An 18,865-nucleotide genomic window follows, 5' to 3' on the forward strand; every position below is an offset into this window, starting at 1 on the left:
AGAACATCATAAGGCTCTCACCAGGTCTATGAGGTGCTTGATGGCCAGACTGACGGCCTTCTCAGTGGGAGGGTCCAGGGCTTTCCTCAGGAATCCAGCAATAGGCCCCAGCTTCAATATCTGGACAGCACACATCACAACACATCAATCGCCTATCAAAAAAACAGTATGTAATTTCAGTTTTGATTGTCTAAATGTGCGTAGCTGCTTCCTGATGCAGAATTGTAGCACAAAGACGGCGAGATATTGATAATGATCCAGTAATTTAACGTTCAGCTAATCTATATTATGCATCAAATGGTTTGGTCACGCAGATCGATGTCGGCATGATGGATCTGACAATCAATCCGCGTAGGAGTGTTAACTATTTGCACCGTGCCGAGCAGAGCAGGGAATCGGGAAGATAACAGGAGCTTGCACGACAAAAATATCCTCATTCTGTGAAAGCTTTTTTCAGAGAGTCAAAACACCGTTGTTTACAACACACCAAGCATCTACCTGTGGCAACCTGAAAAAGGAAAGAAGCTAAATTTTACTTTCATTTCTGCAAACCTGGTATGTTTGAATAATACAATGGTGTTGCAGCATTAGAGTGTCTGCTCAGGGTTAGCATGCTGACAGTGTTTCTCACGCTTAAAGGACTGACTAGTGCATTAGCCCGCCTCTCACCCACTGGCTTCATGGTCTGCACTGCACATATACACTCACACACACACACACACACACACACACACACACAAACTAGCGCAAGGCACACACTTAGAAACACACATCCATTAAAGCCATCAGTGAGACAGATCATTGCAAACACTAGTGGCTACATCAGAGAGAACTTTGGCTTAATGTTCCATTAGCATGGGCTGGAATATGTCTGAATGGAGGATTTAAAGAAAATAATAGAGAATAATAGAGAAAAGAGAACGCAGAGAGAAGAGGGAAAATGAGTAACCTAACAAGCAAGTGGCCAGAGAAGAAAGTGACTGTTTGTGTGACAGAATGAGAGCCAGAATCAGGGCGATTATGTTGTCAGTAAAAAAAAAAAAAAGAAAGAGCTGGAGCAAGGAGTATGAGTCAGCCCAGGATGTTCATCCCCGGTCCTCATTAGACAGGAGAGGCAGTAATTCAACACAAGACCAAAAACAGAAGCACTCTGCTCCTTTTTCTCTGACAAAACCCATTCACAGCCGTCCTGTCCTCAGCTCACCTCACAGGCCTACACCTGGCTCAATGGCTGTCTCTGGACCAGCATACTATACACACTATACACACCACATGCAGCATATAAGAGGGAAAACACACCAGGGACGGACAGGGGTGGAGCAGTTGTTGTTTTTTTTTTTGTTGTTTTCTTTTTCTTTTTACCTGCTACACCCACTCCCTCTTTCTCTCCAAGGAATGTAATGATTTTGTACTAAAATTGAAAAACTGTGTCTCTGTATCCTCCATTCATTCATGCACCATATGTGCAGTAAACTGATGTTTTTTTCACCAGAGCACAGTTCTAACGTGATTTTTTTGTTTTGTTTTGTTTTGTTTAATGTAAAGCATGCAGCGCTGGTTTTGATTATAGTAATGTATAGTAAAATGTCAGGCTTTATTGTAATTCTCCACAAGCTGCATGCAAAGGCTTTGAGTTGCTATGTTGCACAGCCTTTACAGAGTGTTGGCAAGCGGCCCACTCAATCTTTTATGTTCAGTTGGTGTTTATTTAAATTAAAAACGAACTTGATTTCCAAGTCAGTTCAATTCTCTCCAAGACAAACTGTGACACAAACCAATCTGTGGTCTAAAAAAAAAACAAAAAACAAAAAAAAACAAAAGAGGGAAAAACCAAGCTGTGAAAAAGCTGTTACACCACTAATCGCTTCCCAAACACAACCTTGATCTGCAGGCAGAGCTCCTCCAGCGGCGTCCTCATGATCTCAGGCAGCTGATAGGCATCCAGCAGACTGGCCCTGAGGCTGTTGTATAGATGATAGCATTTCCCAGGACACACCCTAAACAGAGAGGCAGACAGAGAGGGGAAAAAAAAAAGGTATGTAACTGTTAATTTTTTAATTAGGAAGCTTTAAAGTGTCAGTGTTGTAGAAAGAAAGAGCCTGGTTCAGGAACATAAATGACAAGGACAAAGTCAAGCTTGTCAGAATAGTCAAAACACAAGGCAAGATGATAACTATGCAGCAAAAGCAGCCCAATAGTCTATATGAGGCAGTCGTACACAGGGAGGCACTGGCCACAAAACAAGAAGCAAGTCCTTCACACTGAATTTGAGCTGCTGACATTTCAGGATGCCCTAAGAGCCCACCGAGCTCTGGATGGTCCTTAAACATTGTGTCTATGCTTTCGCTCTTAAATAGCCCAAGTTCTTTTCAGCTGCTAACCCTAACCAGCCCAGGTTTAGAGCAAGCACTAAATAAATGATTACATAAATAATTAATGCATAAACAGCGGTTAATATCAAGCATTTGCACCGGAGACATTCATAAGCACAAGCTAATGCTTTATGTTTCTGGCATGTTATCTCAGAAGACATGGTTTATGACGCAGATGTCTATTAAATTTTCATATTTAAACCCACTGGGGTCCAGATTTAGGCTAACTGTCTATAGCTATTTCTTTTAGCGATTTAATCTTGAATCAACATGTCAAATCAAGTGAAAAGCACAACATTTGATTTAATTTGTTGCACGCTTTCAGTCAGAAACCTTCTTCAAGGAATTCAGAGGCAGAAACTGCATGTTCAACATATGGAGAATGATCAAGACAGCCGGATTTAGTCCAGGAGTCATGTGACTCATACACTGATGGTACAAATAGTCTCTAATGGGCTACAAAACAAGAGATGCAGCCGATGCAATATAACAAACACATTCAAAAAATAATTTGCCAAAAAAATGCAATATTTACATTTGGTGCATACAAAAAAAAAATAATAAGCAGCACTACAGATACACTTTATTGGAATATCAGGCTAAAGCCATCATACCACATTTGATCAATATAAAATAATCCAGTGAGAAAAAGCTTTATAAAAAGGTATTCTATCTCCAGCACCAACAGCCTCTGAAACTGCACTAAATTATTTATGTTTTTTTTGTTTGTATGTACATTGTATGACAGTGTATGAGTGTATTTTGCGTGTCTGGGTCTGTGCTGTTGTGACTGTCTGGAGCGCTGTTGCTCTTGTGCTCGCCAAGGTGACACCGCAGACAAACTCTTAAAGTTGTGTTGTATTGTTATGTCCACACCCTGTGACAAGGACGTTAATTTAAAATCAATAGGATGAAACTGCATGCTGTTAGCAGCTCCTGCTGGAGGGGCTTTGCTCCATATTTCTGTCAGAGCTATCTAACTCTGGAAACAGCCGGGGAGGGACTCCGTTTTGCCTCCTCATCGGGAGGGACAGAAGGACAGGGACGGCAGGGAGGGAAGAGAAAAATAGATGAGATGAAGCGACAAAGGAAGGGGAGAGCGGTCGTCATGGATTAGTATCACGCACGCTTAGAAATTAATATACAGTCTTCAAAACACCAACGCAGGCACAGAAACACACACACACACACCTACCTGCCAGCACGTCCCTTCCTCTGCTTGGCGTTGGCCAAACTGACCCACTCGGCTGCCATAGTGCTGATGTTGTTGTTGGTGTCGAAGTGGGTCTCCTTAATCTTCCCTCCATCTATCACATACACAACGTCGTCTATGGTGATACTACAGAGAGGAGAGAAAGAGAGAGAGAGGGTGACAGAATAGATAAGGACGCAATCAAGGGGAAAAACACAGGTGGACACTTTAAAACAGAAGAATGCTCAAGGTTTGCACACACACACACACACACACACACACACACACACACACACACACACACAGGTAAAAATAACATGTAGCCCTTTGGAAAGTTTGGTGTCAGTAATTAGGCAGGAGGGTACAGCCAGTTGTGCAGAGCCTTCTTACTCTGCTGTGTGTGTGTGTGTGTGTGTGTGTACACGTGTGTGTTTGGTTTGAATTCGTTAACAAACAGCCTGTCACAGAGCGAGTGAGTTCCATCCTGAGCCAATGACAGCATTCGTTATCAACTCCAGCACTGTATGCTAATTAGTCCCAAATCTGTTGTATCCATTCATGACCTGGACCAACACTTTGACAGTTACATGTATAGATGCACATGCACGCACACATGCACGCACACACACACACACACGCGTCGCATGACTGAATGTGACTAAGCGTCATCAAATTGTTTATTTTTTTATTTTTTTTTTTTTTTGAACTGTCAGTGAGGTGATGCACAAAAAGTTACAGCCAAAAATACGTCTTCAAACAGAGAGAGTACAAAGGCTGTTCAAACACAAATTCTCACACACACACACACGCACACACACACACACACACATACACACACACCTAGTCTCAGCTATATTGGTAGCAATCACAATCTTCCTGACTCCAGGAGGAGGCCTCTTGAACACCTGAGGGGAGAGAAGTAGATGAGATTGGACTTTGCTGAAGCTGCAAAGAGAATGAACGAATTTTGTGGAAAAAAAACAGACAGATGAAAGAAAGAAAGAAAGAAAGAAAGAAAGAAAGAAAGAAAGACAGAAGTGGGGGAAAGTTCACCTGAGTTTGGTTAACAGTTGGCATCAGAGAATGCAAAGGGATGATGATGAACCGGTCTGAAACAGCACAGAAAAAATAAGAAAAGAAAAAATAATCACAACACTCTCTGAGATTGCCAATACGGGTGCATGGTGTTAGACTAGCACTACATCAAGCCAATCACATATGAATACAATTTCTCTGAAGCACACAATAACACAACGATAACACGACTTGAAACGGAAACACCAACAGCAATAACAATAATTTCTACTATCTTAAAAGTCATGTCACATCAAAACGTGCTCGCAAACTGTGTGTACGCCTGTGCAGACTATCAATATTATATCAATATGAGACTAGATATCAACATAACATCGTGATGTGGCAGAAGTGTTGCCTTTTCCTGGTTTTAAAGGCTGCATTGCGATACAGGGATGCAATTTTCTGAACTTATTAGACTGTTTGTTCTGGCTCAGTGATCTGCCTCTACCTGGGTAGCCAGCATATGTACATCACTAACGATGACTTATCAAAAACCTCTCGTGTGTAAATATCTTATGAAAGCATCAATAGTACTACTGCACTATGGTCACAATATCGATAGATGTATTTGATGCTTTGCTCATATTACCCAATCCTGTGTGTGTGTGTGTGTGTGTGTGTGTGTGTGTACCTGATCGGAACATCTGCTGAGCCATGAGCAGGTCATTGAGGCTGCTGATGTTATCCCAGCCAGGCAGGAACACCAAGATGGCCCCTTCCTGCCAGACAAGAGATACAAGACAACACCAGCAGTTAACAGGCACACCAAACCAGCAGGGAGCAACTACAACCAGCAAACAGCAGCTGGAAACAAACCACCGACAGGTACGAACATCAAACGGCCATTAGCCAGCAGCCATTAGCCAGCCGAGTCTCGGGACCAAGAGAGATGAATGAACAAGGTGCCTGCAACTTCAGAGGAGCCGAGGAGGACGAGGATGAAGATAAAGACTTCCCCCGAGCTACCCACTTCCACGGTCAGCCGCACAAAAGGTGCCGCCGCCCTGACAGCTACACCGTCACCAGGATCTTCCCAGCGCAGGAGAGCCCCCGCTTGGCATTAGCGAAGGGACAGACTTATTCTCTCAGAGGACACAAAAAACCAATTAGTCCCCTGGAAAGCACAAAGACACACACGCCAGCTGGGAAAACACAGGGAAGATAATGGATAATGCAAGCTAACAGGGCTGGAGGTATTCCAGTGTGAGCCATTTAGTGCACATTCAACCGTCCAATCCCAGCAGCAACAATGCCTGGGAACAGGTGACCACTTACACAGGCCTGAGATGACAGCCAGAGCAGCACTACATTATGCTACTGTTCAAAAATGGCACAAACAAACATGAAGCGTTCCTGTTTCCCAGGAGGAATTTAGGGTCACTGCGGCAGAACAGGATACAAGTTAAAAAAAAAAATGCAACAAACAGAATAAATTTTAAGATTAAAGTCGCACCTCTGCCTTTATGCTAATACATAACTATTGAATCTACACGTTAACATATGCTTGTAGTTACAGAATTACAAATATACAGTCCAGAGCCATGCATCATCAGCTATTCACAGATGATTCATTCATTCAGCGCATTGATTTACTGCATCAATTATAAATTCTGCGGACTGAACCGCAGCCATCTGTGAAAACAAATAAACAGAATAAATTGCTCTGACTTTTCATCTGTATTCATGAAAAGCTTTGAATTGGAAAAACTCATGATTCACCTCGACTTTTGCACTTTTTTATATTCACTAATTTATTTTTTTAGAATAAATAAAATTCATGAAATTCGGTTGCCCAATTTATTTTCCTCATTTCTGAGAAAAAAAAAAAAAAAAACAGTCTTATATTACTGCAGCTGTTTATGTAATGGATCAAAAAATTGGACTGAAAGCACTGAATCGAAATGATTGACTTCGGCTAGTGTCTGATGGGGGCAACGGCCGATATTTCGATGTTTCTGGTGTAGCTGCTGGCTGCTCGTTTCTTTTATTAGACGCGTCAGACGTTTCTCCACAGCATTCACAAACATCGATACTTTCTGAAGGTGTTCTAGGTGCAGACGACATTTTGCCTGGGCTGTTTACCTGTATAAAACCACCCGGACAGCAAACTGAAGCAAGCCGTCAGTGGCTACACCAGAAACACCAAAATCTTGTCCCTTCCCTACTGACTTCATATAAACCGACATTGATACACAGAGTCTGTTTATGAAGATTAGTTGTTTTGAATTAATCAAAATGAACTGTTCCAAAGCAAATTTCATTTTTTAAATGAATTGCCAAGTAACCGCAACTAAAATCTCTGTTAAGCCCAAGATTCTCAGCTCAAAAAACTAAAAAAACAAACAAAAAAAAGCTAAAAAAAAACTAAAAAAATACTTTTTTTTTTTTTCAAGCCAACAACCGTTCGAGCCAATCAGAACATATTGCATTATAGTGAAGTGCTGCAACATGTAATCTTGATGTAACACTTGTTCACCTGGCATTTACATGAGATCTATTGTTCTCAAACAGGAAAAAAAAGAGTAACGCTCTGACTTCAAGGGTTTTTGGCTCTAAAAATAAAACTGACTGTGCTGCTTTACTGTAAATTCACACTGTCAGATTTATAGATGGAAATAACATGCTGTACAGCTCTAAATGCGTCCACATGTGCAAATGCGCATGGTTCGCTGGTTAACCATATTATCATATTTACAGGCATTAGCTCACTAATGCACACAGAGAGTGTACAGTATGGGCACATGTACAGAGGGCAGATGCACAGAGCGGTGCAGAGCAGAGCATGGAGACACAGACTGCCACAGCTTCAGCGCCCCACTTTCAACACGACTGCGTACTTTAACTAAATAATAAGCTTTATTGGTCACAGTCTCAAAACAATCTCTCCCAAAAATCAGTGACAGACACAAATATCAACCGCGGATGATGACTTGACCTGAAAACTTTTGAAAAGCGACACAAAATCCAGCAATGATGTTTAGCGTAGCCAAAAAATAATCTCAGATCAGTGCTGAAACCCCTTCTACAAATGCTGTTTCACTTCATCAGCGAACTAAATTTAAAGAGAAATTACCCTCAGGACAATATTACACATGCTGAAAATAGCCCGCTCTTTCAACTGGATGAAAAAGGAGCATACCTTCATTTCCTGAGAGGAATGATAATAGAGTAAGCACAGAGATAAAGTGGAGCTCTTGGGGCTTGTGCTCCCCTGCCTTTTAATTAAAGCTAATTATCATTACAAGCTCTCAACCACTGGCACCCACATGGGACTGTATGCGTCTTTGTGTGTGTATGCGTGTATGCGTGTGTGTGTGTGTGTGTAGGTGTGCATGTGAGAGAAAGAGACCCAGAGAGAGGCAGATACAAAGGCATGCAGGCATTATGCCCAGTTACTCCCTGGAACACATACATACATACATACATACCTCAATACATTACAAACATATCTGATTATTGCAAATTCAAAATCAAGTGATAGAAAGTTGTCTTACTTCTCAGCACACACATACACACACACACACACACACACAGAGTTGGCCTCAGCGGGCATTAATTAATGCCTGCCATGTCATCTCCCTTGGTGTGTAATCACAGACCCCTGCATCATAATTAACCAATCATCACAGCTGAAACCCGGCCTGTGGCCTTGGATCGGGACGCCGTCACGGCCAATAAGCCAGTTTCCTCTCGGCCGTTTGACAATGCCACGGTGAATCAGCTGGCCGGCCGGCTCAGGGCTGCCGTGACTGATAGACAAGCGGCTTCATACGGGGAGGGATAATTATTCTGTCTATCTGTGTTAGTCGCTCCTCGTTCTTCTGCAGCATGCGCACTTTCACAAACACATCCACAAAGCAACATAAACAAGCTAAATTGGCTCTTCTCCACATTAACTCTGCTCTCCACCAGGCCTTTACACTTTGCTCGCGCTTTAACCTTGTTTTTCCAACTTTTCCTGTCCGCTATGGTAGCACTTCCTTTGTGTCATCTGTCAGCAACATGAACACAGACACATTCATGCTGTATTGAATAATGGCAGCATTATCAACACTGAACTGACAGAACTGAATTCAAAAGTGTACTGTATGTTATTGTGTATCACATTTTATTTCAAGGCACAGCACTGGCTTCAAGAACATGCTGGTAGCTGGCACCGGGAATACAGAAATTATATGCTGGTAGAGCACCAGCTTATTCTCAGTAGTCTGAGCACTGAATTTCCGACAACAGAAACTGTAATACTGTCTTTTTTTTTTTGTTCCAAATAATTTATTTGATTTCCCCCAGTAGATTCTGTTTTTGGGATGAATATCTACCCAACCGATTTGGGCACAGTTGCAGATAATGTGTCATCGTTACTTTACTGACAAAATTAAAATCTTTTATGTAAAATAGGCGATTTCCACTTGATGTAATTAATATTCTACTCCAGATTACTGAGGACTGGATCAGACACTGAAATGTCACTGACAGAAAAAAAAAAAAGAGGAGACGGTACATGAACTGGAAAGAGAGAAAATGGAGCGGAGGGGCGTTGGTAGAGCATCTGTTACATCACTCATTAGCGCAGATCTATCACCAGTATCAGTATCATTTCCTCTGATCTCACATCACTCACTTTTTGGATGCTAGCCCTCCTGCTCCTTCCATCTGCTCTACCTATGAATACACTGTACAAGTCTTCTTTCTTTAATCTGCGGGTCTTCTGAAAGCTTTCACAGGGCTCCTCTCTCTGTTTGCTTATAAAAATGGCTGGAGGTTTTTAACCAGGGCCAGGAACATGTACTGTGTCTAAGAGACAAGCTTCGGTGGCACACACCCACACACTCGGAGCGCAGGTTTTGGCATCAGACTACCGGCACAAACGATGAGCCACCTGGGTGTCCATTTTCACCCCTGCATGAGGACAAACATCTACATCATTAAAGTAAAAGCTGCAGTTTTCAGCCGGTTGCCCTGTAAACTGCAGATATTAGAGGAAACTCACCTCCTCATTGAGCACAATATGGCGGATCAGCGCCATGATCAGCTCCAGGTCAATCTTCTCGTCATTGTCCAGCATCTCCAGCACCTCTATGGTGTTGTCTGAGTACCTGTGAATCATAGAAGGCCAAAGCTAAAAAAAAAAAAAAAAAACAGTCTAAACCATTTCTTTACACTAGTGTCTATCCACTTTTACCCTACAACATGGCAAAAAAGCTATTCCACATTCCCAACTGTTTCCAAACTAATATTTTTCCTCTTATGTTGTGTCATGACTCAACTGGAGTGAATACGGCATCAAACAAGTTCTTGAAAGAAAATGTAAATATTCAAGACTGATGTGAACGACCAAGTCAGACAAGCATTTAATACGACTATAGTTTTGTTTTGGTCATGGTGTGACGTGTTGGGATTTAGCTCATCCTACAGGAGTTACCGAGTTGGAGTATGGACAGCTGAGAAAGGAGATGAAGCTGCTGTAACTCTGTATTCTCTTATACTCTGTACAAACAGCTTAAACTTGAAAATAACACTCAGGTAAGCTTTCCGATGTGGAAATCTAAATACCTCTTGGTAACTGACTGATTTAATGTTAATTTTTTTGCATCCTGCCCAGTCCAGCCACAAGGATAGAGTTTTATTTACCCCTAGTTTGTTTTCACTGGCTCAGTGGGCAAAAATGAAAACAACTTTTCAAGAAACAACTTAAGAGTTAATTAATTGTTAATACATGAATGGATTTATGATCAAACTGATCAAAGATTTTAACAACCCCCAAAGCTCCCCGTGTTGACGGGTCGATGTAACGTCGACAACATTGATTGAAACGTCGACGTGAAAAAGTCTGGTGTTGTTAATGCCCTAAGCTAGTGGTTCCCAAACCAGTCCTCAAGGCCCCCCTGTCCTGCAGGTTTTTGTTTCAGCTCTACTCTTTTATACCTGATCCATTTAAGGGCTGCATGCTAATTGGCTGAAACAGATCTACCTGAAGAGGGCATGCATGAAGGTGCATGGGCCTTAATTGGGTAAGGTGTGCAAGAGTAGAGCTGGAACAAAAACCCGCAGGACAGGGGGGCCTTGAGGACTGGTTTGGGAACCACTGCCCTAAGCTACACACGTGTTTAGTGATTCAAATCGGGTAGACATAATGGGTGTACATGCCCAACAGGTGCAATTAGTATTTATTTCCCAAAATACTTGCTGTGCAAAACTGCTTTGCTAGCTCATCCTAGATAAACTGCCGCAAAGTGTACAAATTTGTGCATCAACAAAAAGAGCTACATAACTCCAGTCATGGATTTTAATGGCTTCAAATTAGTTTGAACATGTGAACACACCCGAGCTGCTGCTTTAAACTGCCAAGTCATTCTGACAATTATTCCCACATGATGAAACTGCAACATAAGAATTGAGAGGAACAGACGTATCATGGGCGGTAATTGGAGGGTTGAATGTACTGACTCATCACTCAGAGGATGTTTCAGCGGCCTGCTTGAATGAGAATCAAGTGCTGAATGAAAGATGGCTGCAGAGGTAACTTTTGTAGCTAGCATGCAGCTCATTCAGCATACATTCAGCTGACTTCATTTGACTTTGCACAACATAGCACTTTGCAGACCCCCAGGTGCTGGATTTAAATATGACTAACTGGTTAGCAGTGGAACTGATGTGCTAAACGGGCTCCAGCCTTCCACCTCTCCGCCCAGCCCACACTTCAGCTTGAAGCTCAAATCCTCACAAGAAAAAAGTAATTTGGCCAAGACTTGGGTGCCACAAAGTACGGCAAGCCATTTTAACATTTAATAGCTAGACTGGTTGTGTATTGCAGACATCCAGAATTCAGTTCCTCCTTGTCGAACAGAACATTTCAGATATCCACAAGGACACCTGCCACCTAAACAACATATCTACTGACCTGCCGGCGGATGTGTCATTTGACCACACCGCTGTCCTCGCCCACTCACCTGCCCTGCAGTGTGCGAGCGTAACAAGGCCAACTCTCCCTGTATTCAGCCTCTTTCTCCTCCTTCTCAGGTCTGGAGTGGCGTCCTTGCATGAACCCTCTCTTCCGGGAGGGGCGATGGTCCTGCCTCTGCGGGCGGTACCTGGAAGACAGAGCCCAGCTGGTTTTGACTCTGTGACTCTGTGAAAAACATGGAGTTCAGTAGTTTCATTTTCATTTTTTTCCCCCATGGGAGCAGGTTGTTGTTCCTACCTGATCATTTCCACAACATCCTCCAGTAGGAATTCCTCCACTGGGAACGCCAAGCCAGGGATGTGGATTATTGGACAGTTGTCTGGGTGGGGGTGGGGGTTCACAGGGAAAAGGGATAAAGGTGAGAAGGAAGAAGGAGTCAGTACTGTCTTGTTGTTAAAAAAAAATCAGTCAGGTTCCTCATTTGGTGGATCACATACCAAAGTATTTGGAGAACTTTTCCGCGTTGAGCGTGGCACTCATGAGGATGATCTTGAGGTCTTGCCGGAGCTTGAGCAAGTCCTTGACAATGACGAGGAGAACATCGGACTGCAGGTTCCTCTCATGGATCTCATCCAGCACCAGGTGGCTGACACTGGACAACAGTCTGTCGCAGGGAGGGAGGCGAGGTTAGAGCAGGGTTACCATGTCAGGGTGTGTGTCTGTATGTGTGTGTGTGTCTGTGGGCTCTTTTTACACTTGTCATTTCAATGTCATTATTGAGAAATGGTTCTAAAAACTGCATTTAGTCAGATGGCATGACTGCGTATCCCCTCTTGGCCTGAAAACGGCTGTTAAGAGTCTCCTGTGGCTGTATTTGTTTAAATCTGTCTCATTACTATGTCTCAATACTATGTTCCCACTCCTCCTCCACTAGCTCTTTGCTGTGGCTGTGTGTGTGTGTGTGTGTGTGTCTTTGTGTTGTCAGCTCTTGTCAAGGGCATCGATTGAGGGTTTGCCATAATTGCCAGTGGCTTTAAAAATGAGCCAGCTTGATTTGCCTAATCAGAATGTTATAAAACGATGAGCAATTGATTTGGCATGTTCGCCCAAAGGAAACCGTTGCTTTCATGTCAAAAGAAAGTCTTCTACTTTTCGCTTTGTAATTTGAAATAGCTGCTGCCATGTCACACACTCCCTCTCCTTTTTATTACACTGGTTGTGAGTGCACTGTGTCTGAGTTGTGTCCAGACAGTGTGCTACCACATCAATATCAAGGTTATTAACGTGTTTGTTAATAACATTGATTGTGGAAGGAAGTACCAAAAGTAGGTGTGAAAAAACCTTTTCCCTAACTGTACTGTTTTCACAAAACAAACTAATACAAAATAATTACTGATATAAAATTACAGAAAAAATGCCATTAGTTTTCAAATTCAATCGTTCGATTTATTTCATATATAAGCCTAGTATTTTGAGCAGATGAAATCTATCTTCCAGTTTTTTAGCTGTGCCAGTTTCATGCCAGCAGATGGCTAATATCCTTCTGTTGGGGCATGTAAGTGCTGTTGCATAAATGCTTTGTGTCCATGATGCATAATTAATGGATAAGGATTGATTTCACAATTTCATGCAATAAATAAATAAGTAGTTCATCTGATGTAAGGTTAAAACTCAAATATGATGTGATTTGATGCACAGCAAATTCATTTGTTACAGTTAAAATAATAAGGCCCACTCAGGCGAAAGGACAGTCTGGCGTACATTTGGGTCCTTTCTCTAAAGACCAGGACGTGTTGCGCCTGGTGAGCAGTGTTTTCCACGAGCATCCACTCTACTGAATTTAGTCACACTTATTGACATCTGAAGCCCAAGCAGTCATAGACTTTGAAAGACTCTCAAGGACCCGAGATCCTCTTTTCATGACAAGCAGCCTACGATACATTGTCCTGCTTTGTTTTGCACTTTGTTTTATATTCCCGCTGCTGTAGGCCTATGATTTGCTGACGTATTTTTGCACTGTGTTCATCCACAAATATAGTTCTCCGGGTGTGACTGAGGCTTGACTGAGGTGTGGATGCATCGGAGAAACAAGGCTGCCCAGTTTGAAAGAATCGACCCATTTGAAAGAATCGACCTGTGTCTGTGCTGTTGTGAGGAGAGCTACACCGCAGCCACACAAACAAAAACCACACAGGTCCATTTGAAGATGACTGTGTCTCAGACAAGAGCAGGTGCCTTGTAGTGGGGCATGACAGAACATGTGCAACATTTCTCAGGTGGAAAAAAAATCCCACGATTCTTAAAGTCCTTATTGGAGGAGCTCGCACATGAAGGTTGAGCTGGCTCACCTTGCTGAGGTAAGCGAGAGCGCCCAGCCCTCCTCCCCCAAAACAGAGGGTGACCCCGGGCCAGGCAGCACGACGGGGCACCGGACAGCCGGACAGAAGACACTGATGCAGCGACTCCACCGGTGCACTTTATTTACATATTTGTTGTCACATTGATATTTACCGTCCTGCTGTTGTGACCTGTTGAATTTTTCTGGTCAATGACACTAACATCTTTTATAGTTTTATTTTGTGGATGGCTGTTCATCTATCCTCACTGAATACATTTTTTTTAAAATGGTATGACATTTTGTTGAGTTTTTATTGCACACTACTTTTTTTGACTTTTTTTTAAATCTCATCCCTGACAAATACCGCATTTTACAAAAAATTAACAAAAAACTAAGCATTTTCAAAAAATGAAAACTAAACAGTTAAACCCACTTTAAGAATTAATGAAAAGTAAACTGAATACAAAAAGTTAAAATGAAATAAAAATATCCACAAAAAAAATGCAAAACTATAATAACCTTGATCACAATACAAACCTCACGACTTAAGTATTTGGGTCAGATGAATTCAATAGCAATGTGATCAAAATGTGACGGTCGTGCGGCCACATCTGTCACTTGATGCGTCACTAGACGGGACGAGTGGACGCTGGAGGCTGCACTCAGACCGACAAGTGTAACCGCAGCTGAAGTCAATAGAGAATGTAAACTTGTAAGCGAGCTGTCGTGCAAACAAGTCTTCGTACTGAAAAATTGTTCTGCGCTCAACACCTCTAAAGCGTTTTGTCTGTCTGCTGGAGTGCCAAAGTGACTCACTACCGTCTGGCAAATTTTGTCAGCGCATAGAGCAAGAAAATGAGAGAAGCTGGCATGTCGTCGCTGTAGTTTTTGTGTAGACACAAAGAGAACTCAAGGATGAGATTGCAGGGATGAGTCAACAGAGGCTCTGTGTGTGTGCGCGTTGAGTCTTCAATTCTCACCCTATGAGGACGGGGACCCATACCACTGCCTCTTCCACAGACAGTGCTGTCAGGCACAGATCAGTGGGAAGAGAGAGACAGGCACAGTGACAGTGAAGGGAGGAAAGTTGGACGGAAGTATCAAGGGGGGGGACAGAAGTAGACAAGCAGGGAGACAAAAGCTGAGAGAGGCAGAATAGTGATGAACATGAGGAGTGTGTGTGTGGTGTGTGTGTGTGTGTGTGTGTGTGTGTGTGTGTGTGTGTGTGTGTGTGTGTGTTTGTTGGCGGGGCACTCACGGATCTGAGCGTAGCCACTGAAGAATAATGCCTGTGGTGCAGTACAACACCGAACCCTGTCTCCGTGGTAACCGACTAAGAAAAAGGGAGAGATCAAGAGAGAGAAAAAAAATGACACTTTTTATTGTCCAGGTGCCATAAATTATGGCTAATACAGGATCAATAGAAAAGGAGCAGAATGAAAGGCTGTTGTTTTTTTTCCTCTATTAACTTTCCTTTCGTTGTGTGTGTGATTATTGGAGACTTAATCTAGCGGCTCTCCTGCACGTCAACCTCCTTTTTTTCTGTTTCAGGACTCCAGAGTCCCGAATGCGTGACTACCTTTTGTTGGTTTTGTAATTGGTGGCACAAACAGATAATTTGGTGACACCAAGACTGCGCGCAGAGTATGAATACAGTGCAATTATTATGATGAATTAAATTAACATTTATTTTGTTTTGCTGGGAAGGTGTCAGCGTGCTGTCTGAACCCAATAAACAAGGAGAAGGCGCTCCAGTAAGTCACAATGTTAGTTATAATTGCCGCCTTCAGTCACAACTACTTTCTACCTCAATTTGAACTGCCACTAGTTAGAGCTACAGAGTGAAACAATCAGAAATCACAAAGTAAATTACCATTTGTATTAAAGGTTTTATCACAGTTAACCAAGTAGAAACATCTGCATTATGACAGCCCCGAAAATCAGGTGCCATCATATTTCAAGCCATACGACAGCAGGATTTACCACTTTGTCAGATCATTTATTTAAAAGTGGCATTTCCAACAGCACTTGATTTCATGCTCTCTACATCACTTCTTTACAGTCTTTAGAGTTCACGGCCGAGAATAAAATGTTATGAACCGAACACGGCTTTTTATCTACCTCCAACAGTTTCCTACTCAGATTCAAAGAGCATCAGAGTTAAAGGCATTTAATTTATTGTTTTCCTGCTTTTGGGTTAACAAAAAAAAAAAAAATTGCTTTACTGAAAATTTAAATCTAATTAGCATCGACTATCTCAAATGTGTAGTCTAATTCTATTCAGACACGTTTCAAAGAAGTTTGTCACCTGCCAAAAAAAAAAAAAAAAAAAAAAAAAGAGACCAGTAAGTTTCAGTCAAGGTCAGTGACAGCAACAGCCATTCTAGCCTTCATCAAAAATAGCCTCTGATCTTTAACAATTTTAGAAAACATATAATATCGCTTTGATATGTTTTTTTTTTTTTTTTTTTTTCCCTTGGGAGAACCGTGAAGCAAAATTTCAAGGCCCGATGGAACCAGTTGAAAAATAGCGGCACTAATTGAGAGAAATTTTTTAAAAAATGGTCCCAGTCTGAACACGGTATTGGTAATATCCTCTTGGCAGTTAATCCTTTTTCTCTGCAAATATTTTAAGTTCTCCCTCCCTGCACCCCTGGCTCTCTTTAAATCAAGGATGACGGAGCTGCTTCCCCTGTGACCGCATCTATCTAGTCCCATCTCATATTTCACACTCAATAATTCCTTCCCGATTGCTGCATCTCCTCATCTCTTTCAACTTCCCCTCGCTCTCGCTGCATCCCGCTCAAGTGCTCCTCTCTCCTGCTCTGTCAATCTTTTTTCCACATGTGTGGTCTCAGATGATGACTCTCATCTACTAATCCTCATATCCGCTTTCCTTTTCCTGGGGAAAAAAAAAAAAAAAAAAACCTGTCCAATATCCTCTGGTCTTCATTCATCTAACACCTCCCCCTTATCTGGCTAGATTTAACGGCACCCATCAATAAATGTGCTCTGAAAACAAAATAAGAACAACTCCCTGCACGCAGTCATGAAGTATGAATTCACGTGTAGCAGCATTCACAAACCGCGCATGTTTACAGGTAAATTCCCTCTCCTCCCGTAGAGCATGAATCAAATATAATCCTCAGCGGGGATCCATGGATTCAAAAAATCAATAGGCCACCAAATCAAAGTTAGAAGCAGGGCTTAGAGGGAATGAAACAGACCAATCACTCATTTTCTGTCAAAGCTCACAGGTGCAGTGGAGCATAAGGGTAAATTTCACAAAGACATTTCTCCATTTCCTCATCAAAAACAATAAACAAAAGTAAAGAAAAAAGCTACCAAAAAAATCACTTCAAGCTGGACTATTGACTGAAGAGGAATGAACAGGAACTCATGACAGTAACTTTTAATACAAGAAAATCAGCGATAATAACACTAAAAATGTCTGTAACTTTAAAATCAGAATGAGTACGATTTGCCGGTTGTGGTTTGAAAACACAACGTTCAAAGTTGGCCCCTCCTCCCTGGCCGCTATCGAGTTTTCATTTCCCAGGATGACGACGGAAAACATTCTGTCACCATCCTAGAAAAAACAATTTGGCCTGTCTGCTTGTATCTGTCCAACAGAAAACAGGCCAACACTGCATTACTCTTCATCCGGTGTTTCTTGGTCTTGATAAATACAATTTTTTCCACATTTCTGCCTCCATCATTTTCGTAGCTTCCAATTGGATGTTGTGCTACCGATCTGGTAGTGTGTGCTGTGATTGGGAGCTACACACGCACAGCCAAAAGGCCGACCCCCAGAAGAGTGCAGAGCTCAGCGCAACAAGAAAATCCAGGCAGAGAGCCGAGTCTCTGCAGACACACACAGCAACACACACTTCTAGTGGCTCAGAAGTGATGACTGAGTGGGATTATTTTTGTGCGAGTCTATACGTTATTTTTTAGGAAAATCAAACTCATTCTGCCTTTAAGCACCGAGACTAACGGAAGGAAAAAAGTCAGGAACGAAATAACAATAAGAAAAAAGGGGATGGAGGTCTGTCCCTGTCCACAAGTCTTCATCCAAAAAAAAAAAAAAAAAAAAACGAAACAAAGAACTGTGAATCCACTCTTCATAAACTGAGTCACATTACTCTCTTGCTCTGCTCGGTTAGCACTTTCCAAGTGTTCATCATCAGTGGGCATTAGTTCAGTAATCACTGAACCGACAGGTGACTGCTTATCGAACATGAAGTACTTCTATTTTATGCAAAATGCATATTTGAAAAGCAATGGCTTCCCTTACCACTGCAGGCGGATCTGGTAACCAGAAGAGTTTCCATCTCCAACAGTTTCTGCCCTCTCTGCTGCTACACGCTCTGCTACCTGCGCGCACACACACACACACACACATAGAAAGAAGAGTTACAGCTCTATGAAAAAGAGCCATCACATCTACATAACTGCAGCATTCAATAACATGTACAAGTGGAGTACATACGGAGATGGCACTGATGCGTCTGGGCTGCGTGCAGACCACCCGGCAGAGCGAGCCCATGCCTCGTTCAATGTGGTCGTCCAGGATGAACTGGGTGACCTGGGTGGTCTTTCCACAGCCCGTCTCCCCGCTCACCACCACGACACGGTTACAATTAATAAGCTCCACCACCTCCTACCCAGAGGTGAAGCCACATGAGGAGTGGCAGTGAGGAGAGGAGGAGGAGGAGGGAAAGGGTGATGACGAGAGAAAAAGTAATAACACAGAAAATAGGTTAGGGCTTCGACGCTGAACAAGTGTCAACAACAACATCATCTGGGATCCTTGAGGATGCATCAGTTTTCTCTGAAACGGAGAGTATCAGGCTGAAAATCTCACCTCTCTCATCGCGTAGGAAGGCAGCTTTTTCCTGAATTCCTGCACACAGAAATGAACACGCATTTGCATGTTAAACATTCTACATTAAGTAACACCATGAGCAGATGGTTCTTCC

The 18,865-nt window shown here is 42.4% G+C and overlaps 1 protein-coding gene across 1 annotated transcript in view; it reads right to left on the minus strand.

Annotated features, from left to right (window-relative positions):
- dhx36 (DEAH (Asp-Glu-Ala-His) box polypeptide 36) overlaps positions 1–18,865 on the minus strand; it is a 31,122-nt gene that overhangs the window by 8,440 nt on the left and 3,817 nt on the right. Inside the window, exons 5-18 of the mRNA XM_030066489.1 lie at positions 18,751–18,789; positions 18,376–18,546; positions 18,181–18,260; positions 15,142–15,216; positions 12,043–12,209; positions 11,843–11,924; positions 11,592–11,732; positions 9,632–9,737; positions 5,273–5,360; positions 4,618–4,673; positions 4,405–4,469; positions 3,568–3,711; positions 1,880–1,997; positions 22–120 (exon numbers count right to left, since the gene is read on the minus strand). Coding sequence (XP_029922349.1) covers positions 22–120; positions 1,880–1,997; positions 3,568–3,711; positions 4,405–4,469; positions 4,618–4,673; positions 5,273–5,360; positions 9,632–9,737; positions 11,592–11,732; positions 11,843–11,924; positions 12,043–12,209; positions 15,142–15,216; positions 18,181–18,260; positions 18,376–18,546; positions 18,751–18,789 — 1,431 coding nt within the window. The remainder of the gene's footprint in view (positions 1–21; positions 121–1,879; positions 1,998–3,567; positions 3,712–4,404; positions 4,470–4,617; positions 4,674–5,272; positions 5,361–9,631; positions 9,738–11,591; positions 11,733–11,842; positions 11,925–12,042; positions 12,210–15,141; positions 15,217–18,180; positions 18,261–18,375; positions 18,547–18,750; positions 18,790–18,865) is intronic.

The sequence above is a fragment of the Myripristis murdjan genome, chromosome 13 (genome assembly GCF_902150065.1).
Source record: "Myripristis murdjan chromosome 13, fMyrMur1.1, whole genome shotgun sequence".
NCBI classification, from domain to species: domain Eukaryota; kingdom Metazoa; phylum Chordata; class Actinopteri; order Holocentriformes; family Holocentridae; genus Myripristis; species Myripristis murdjan.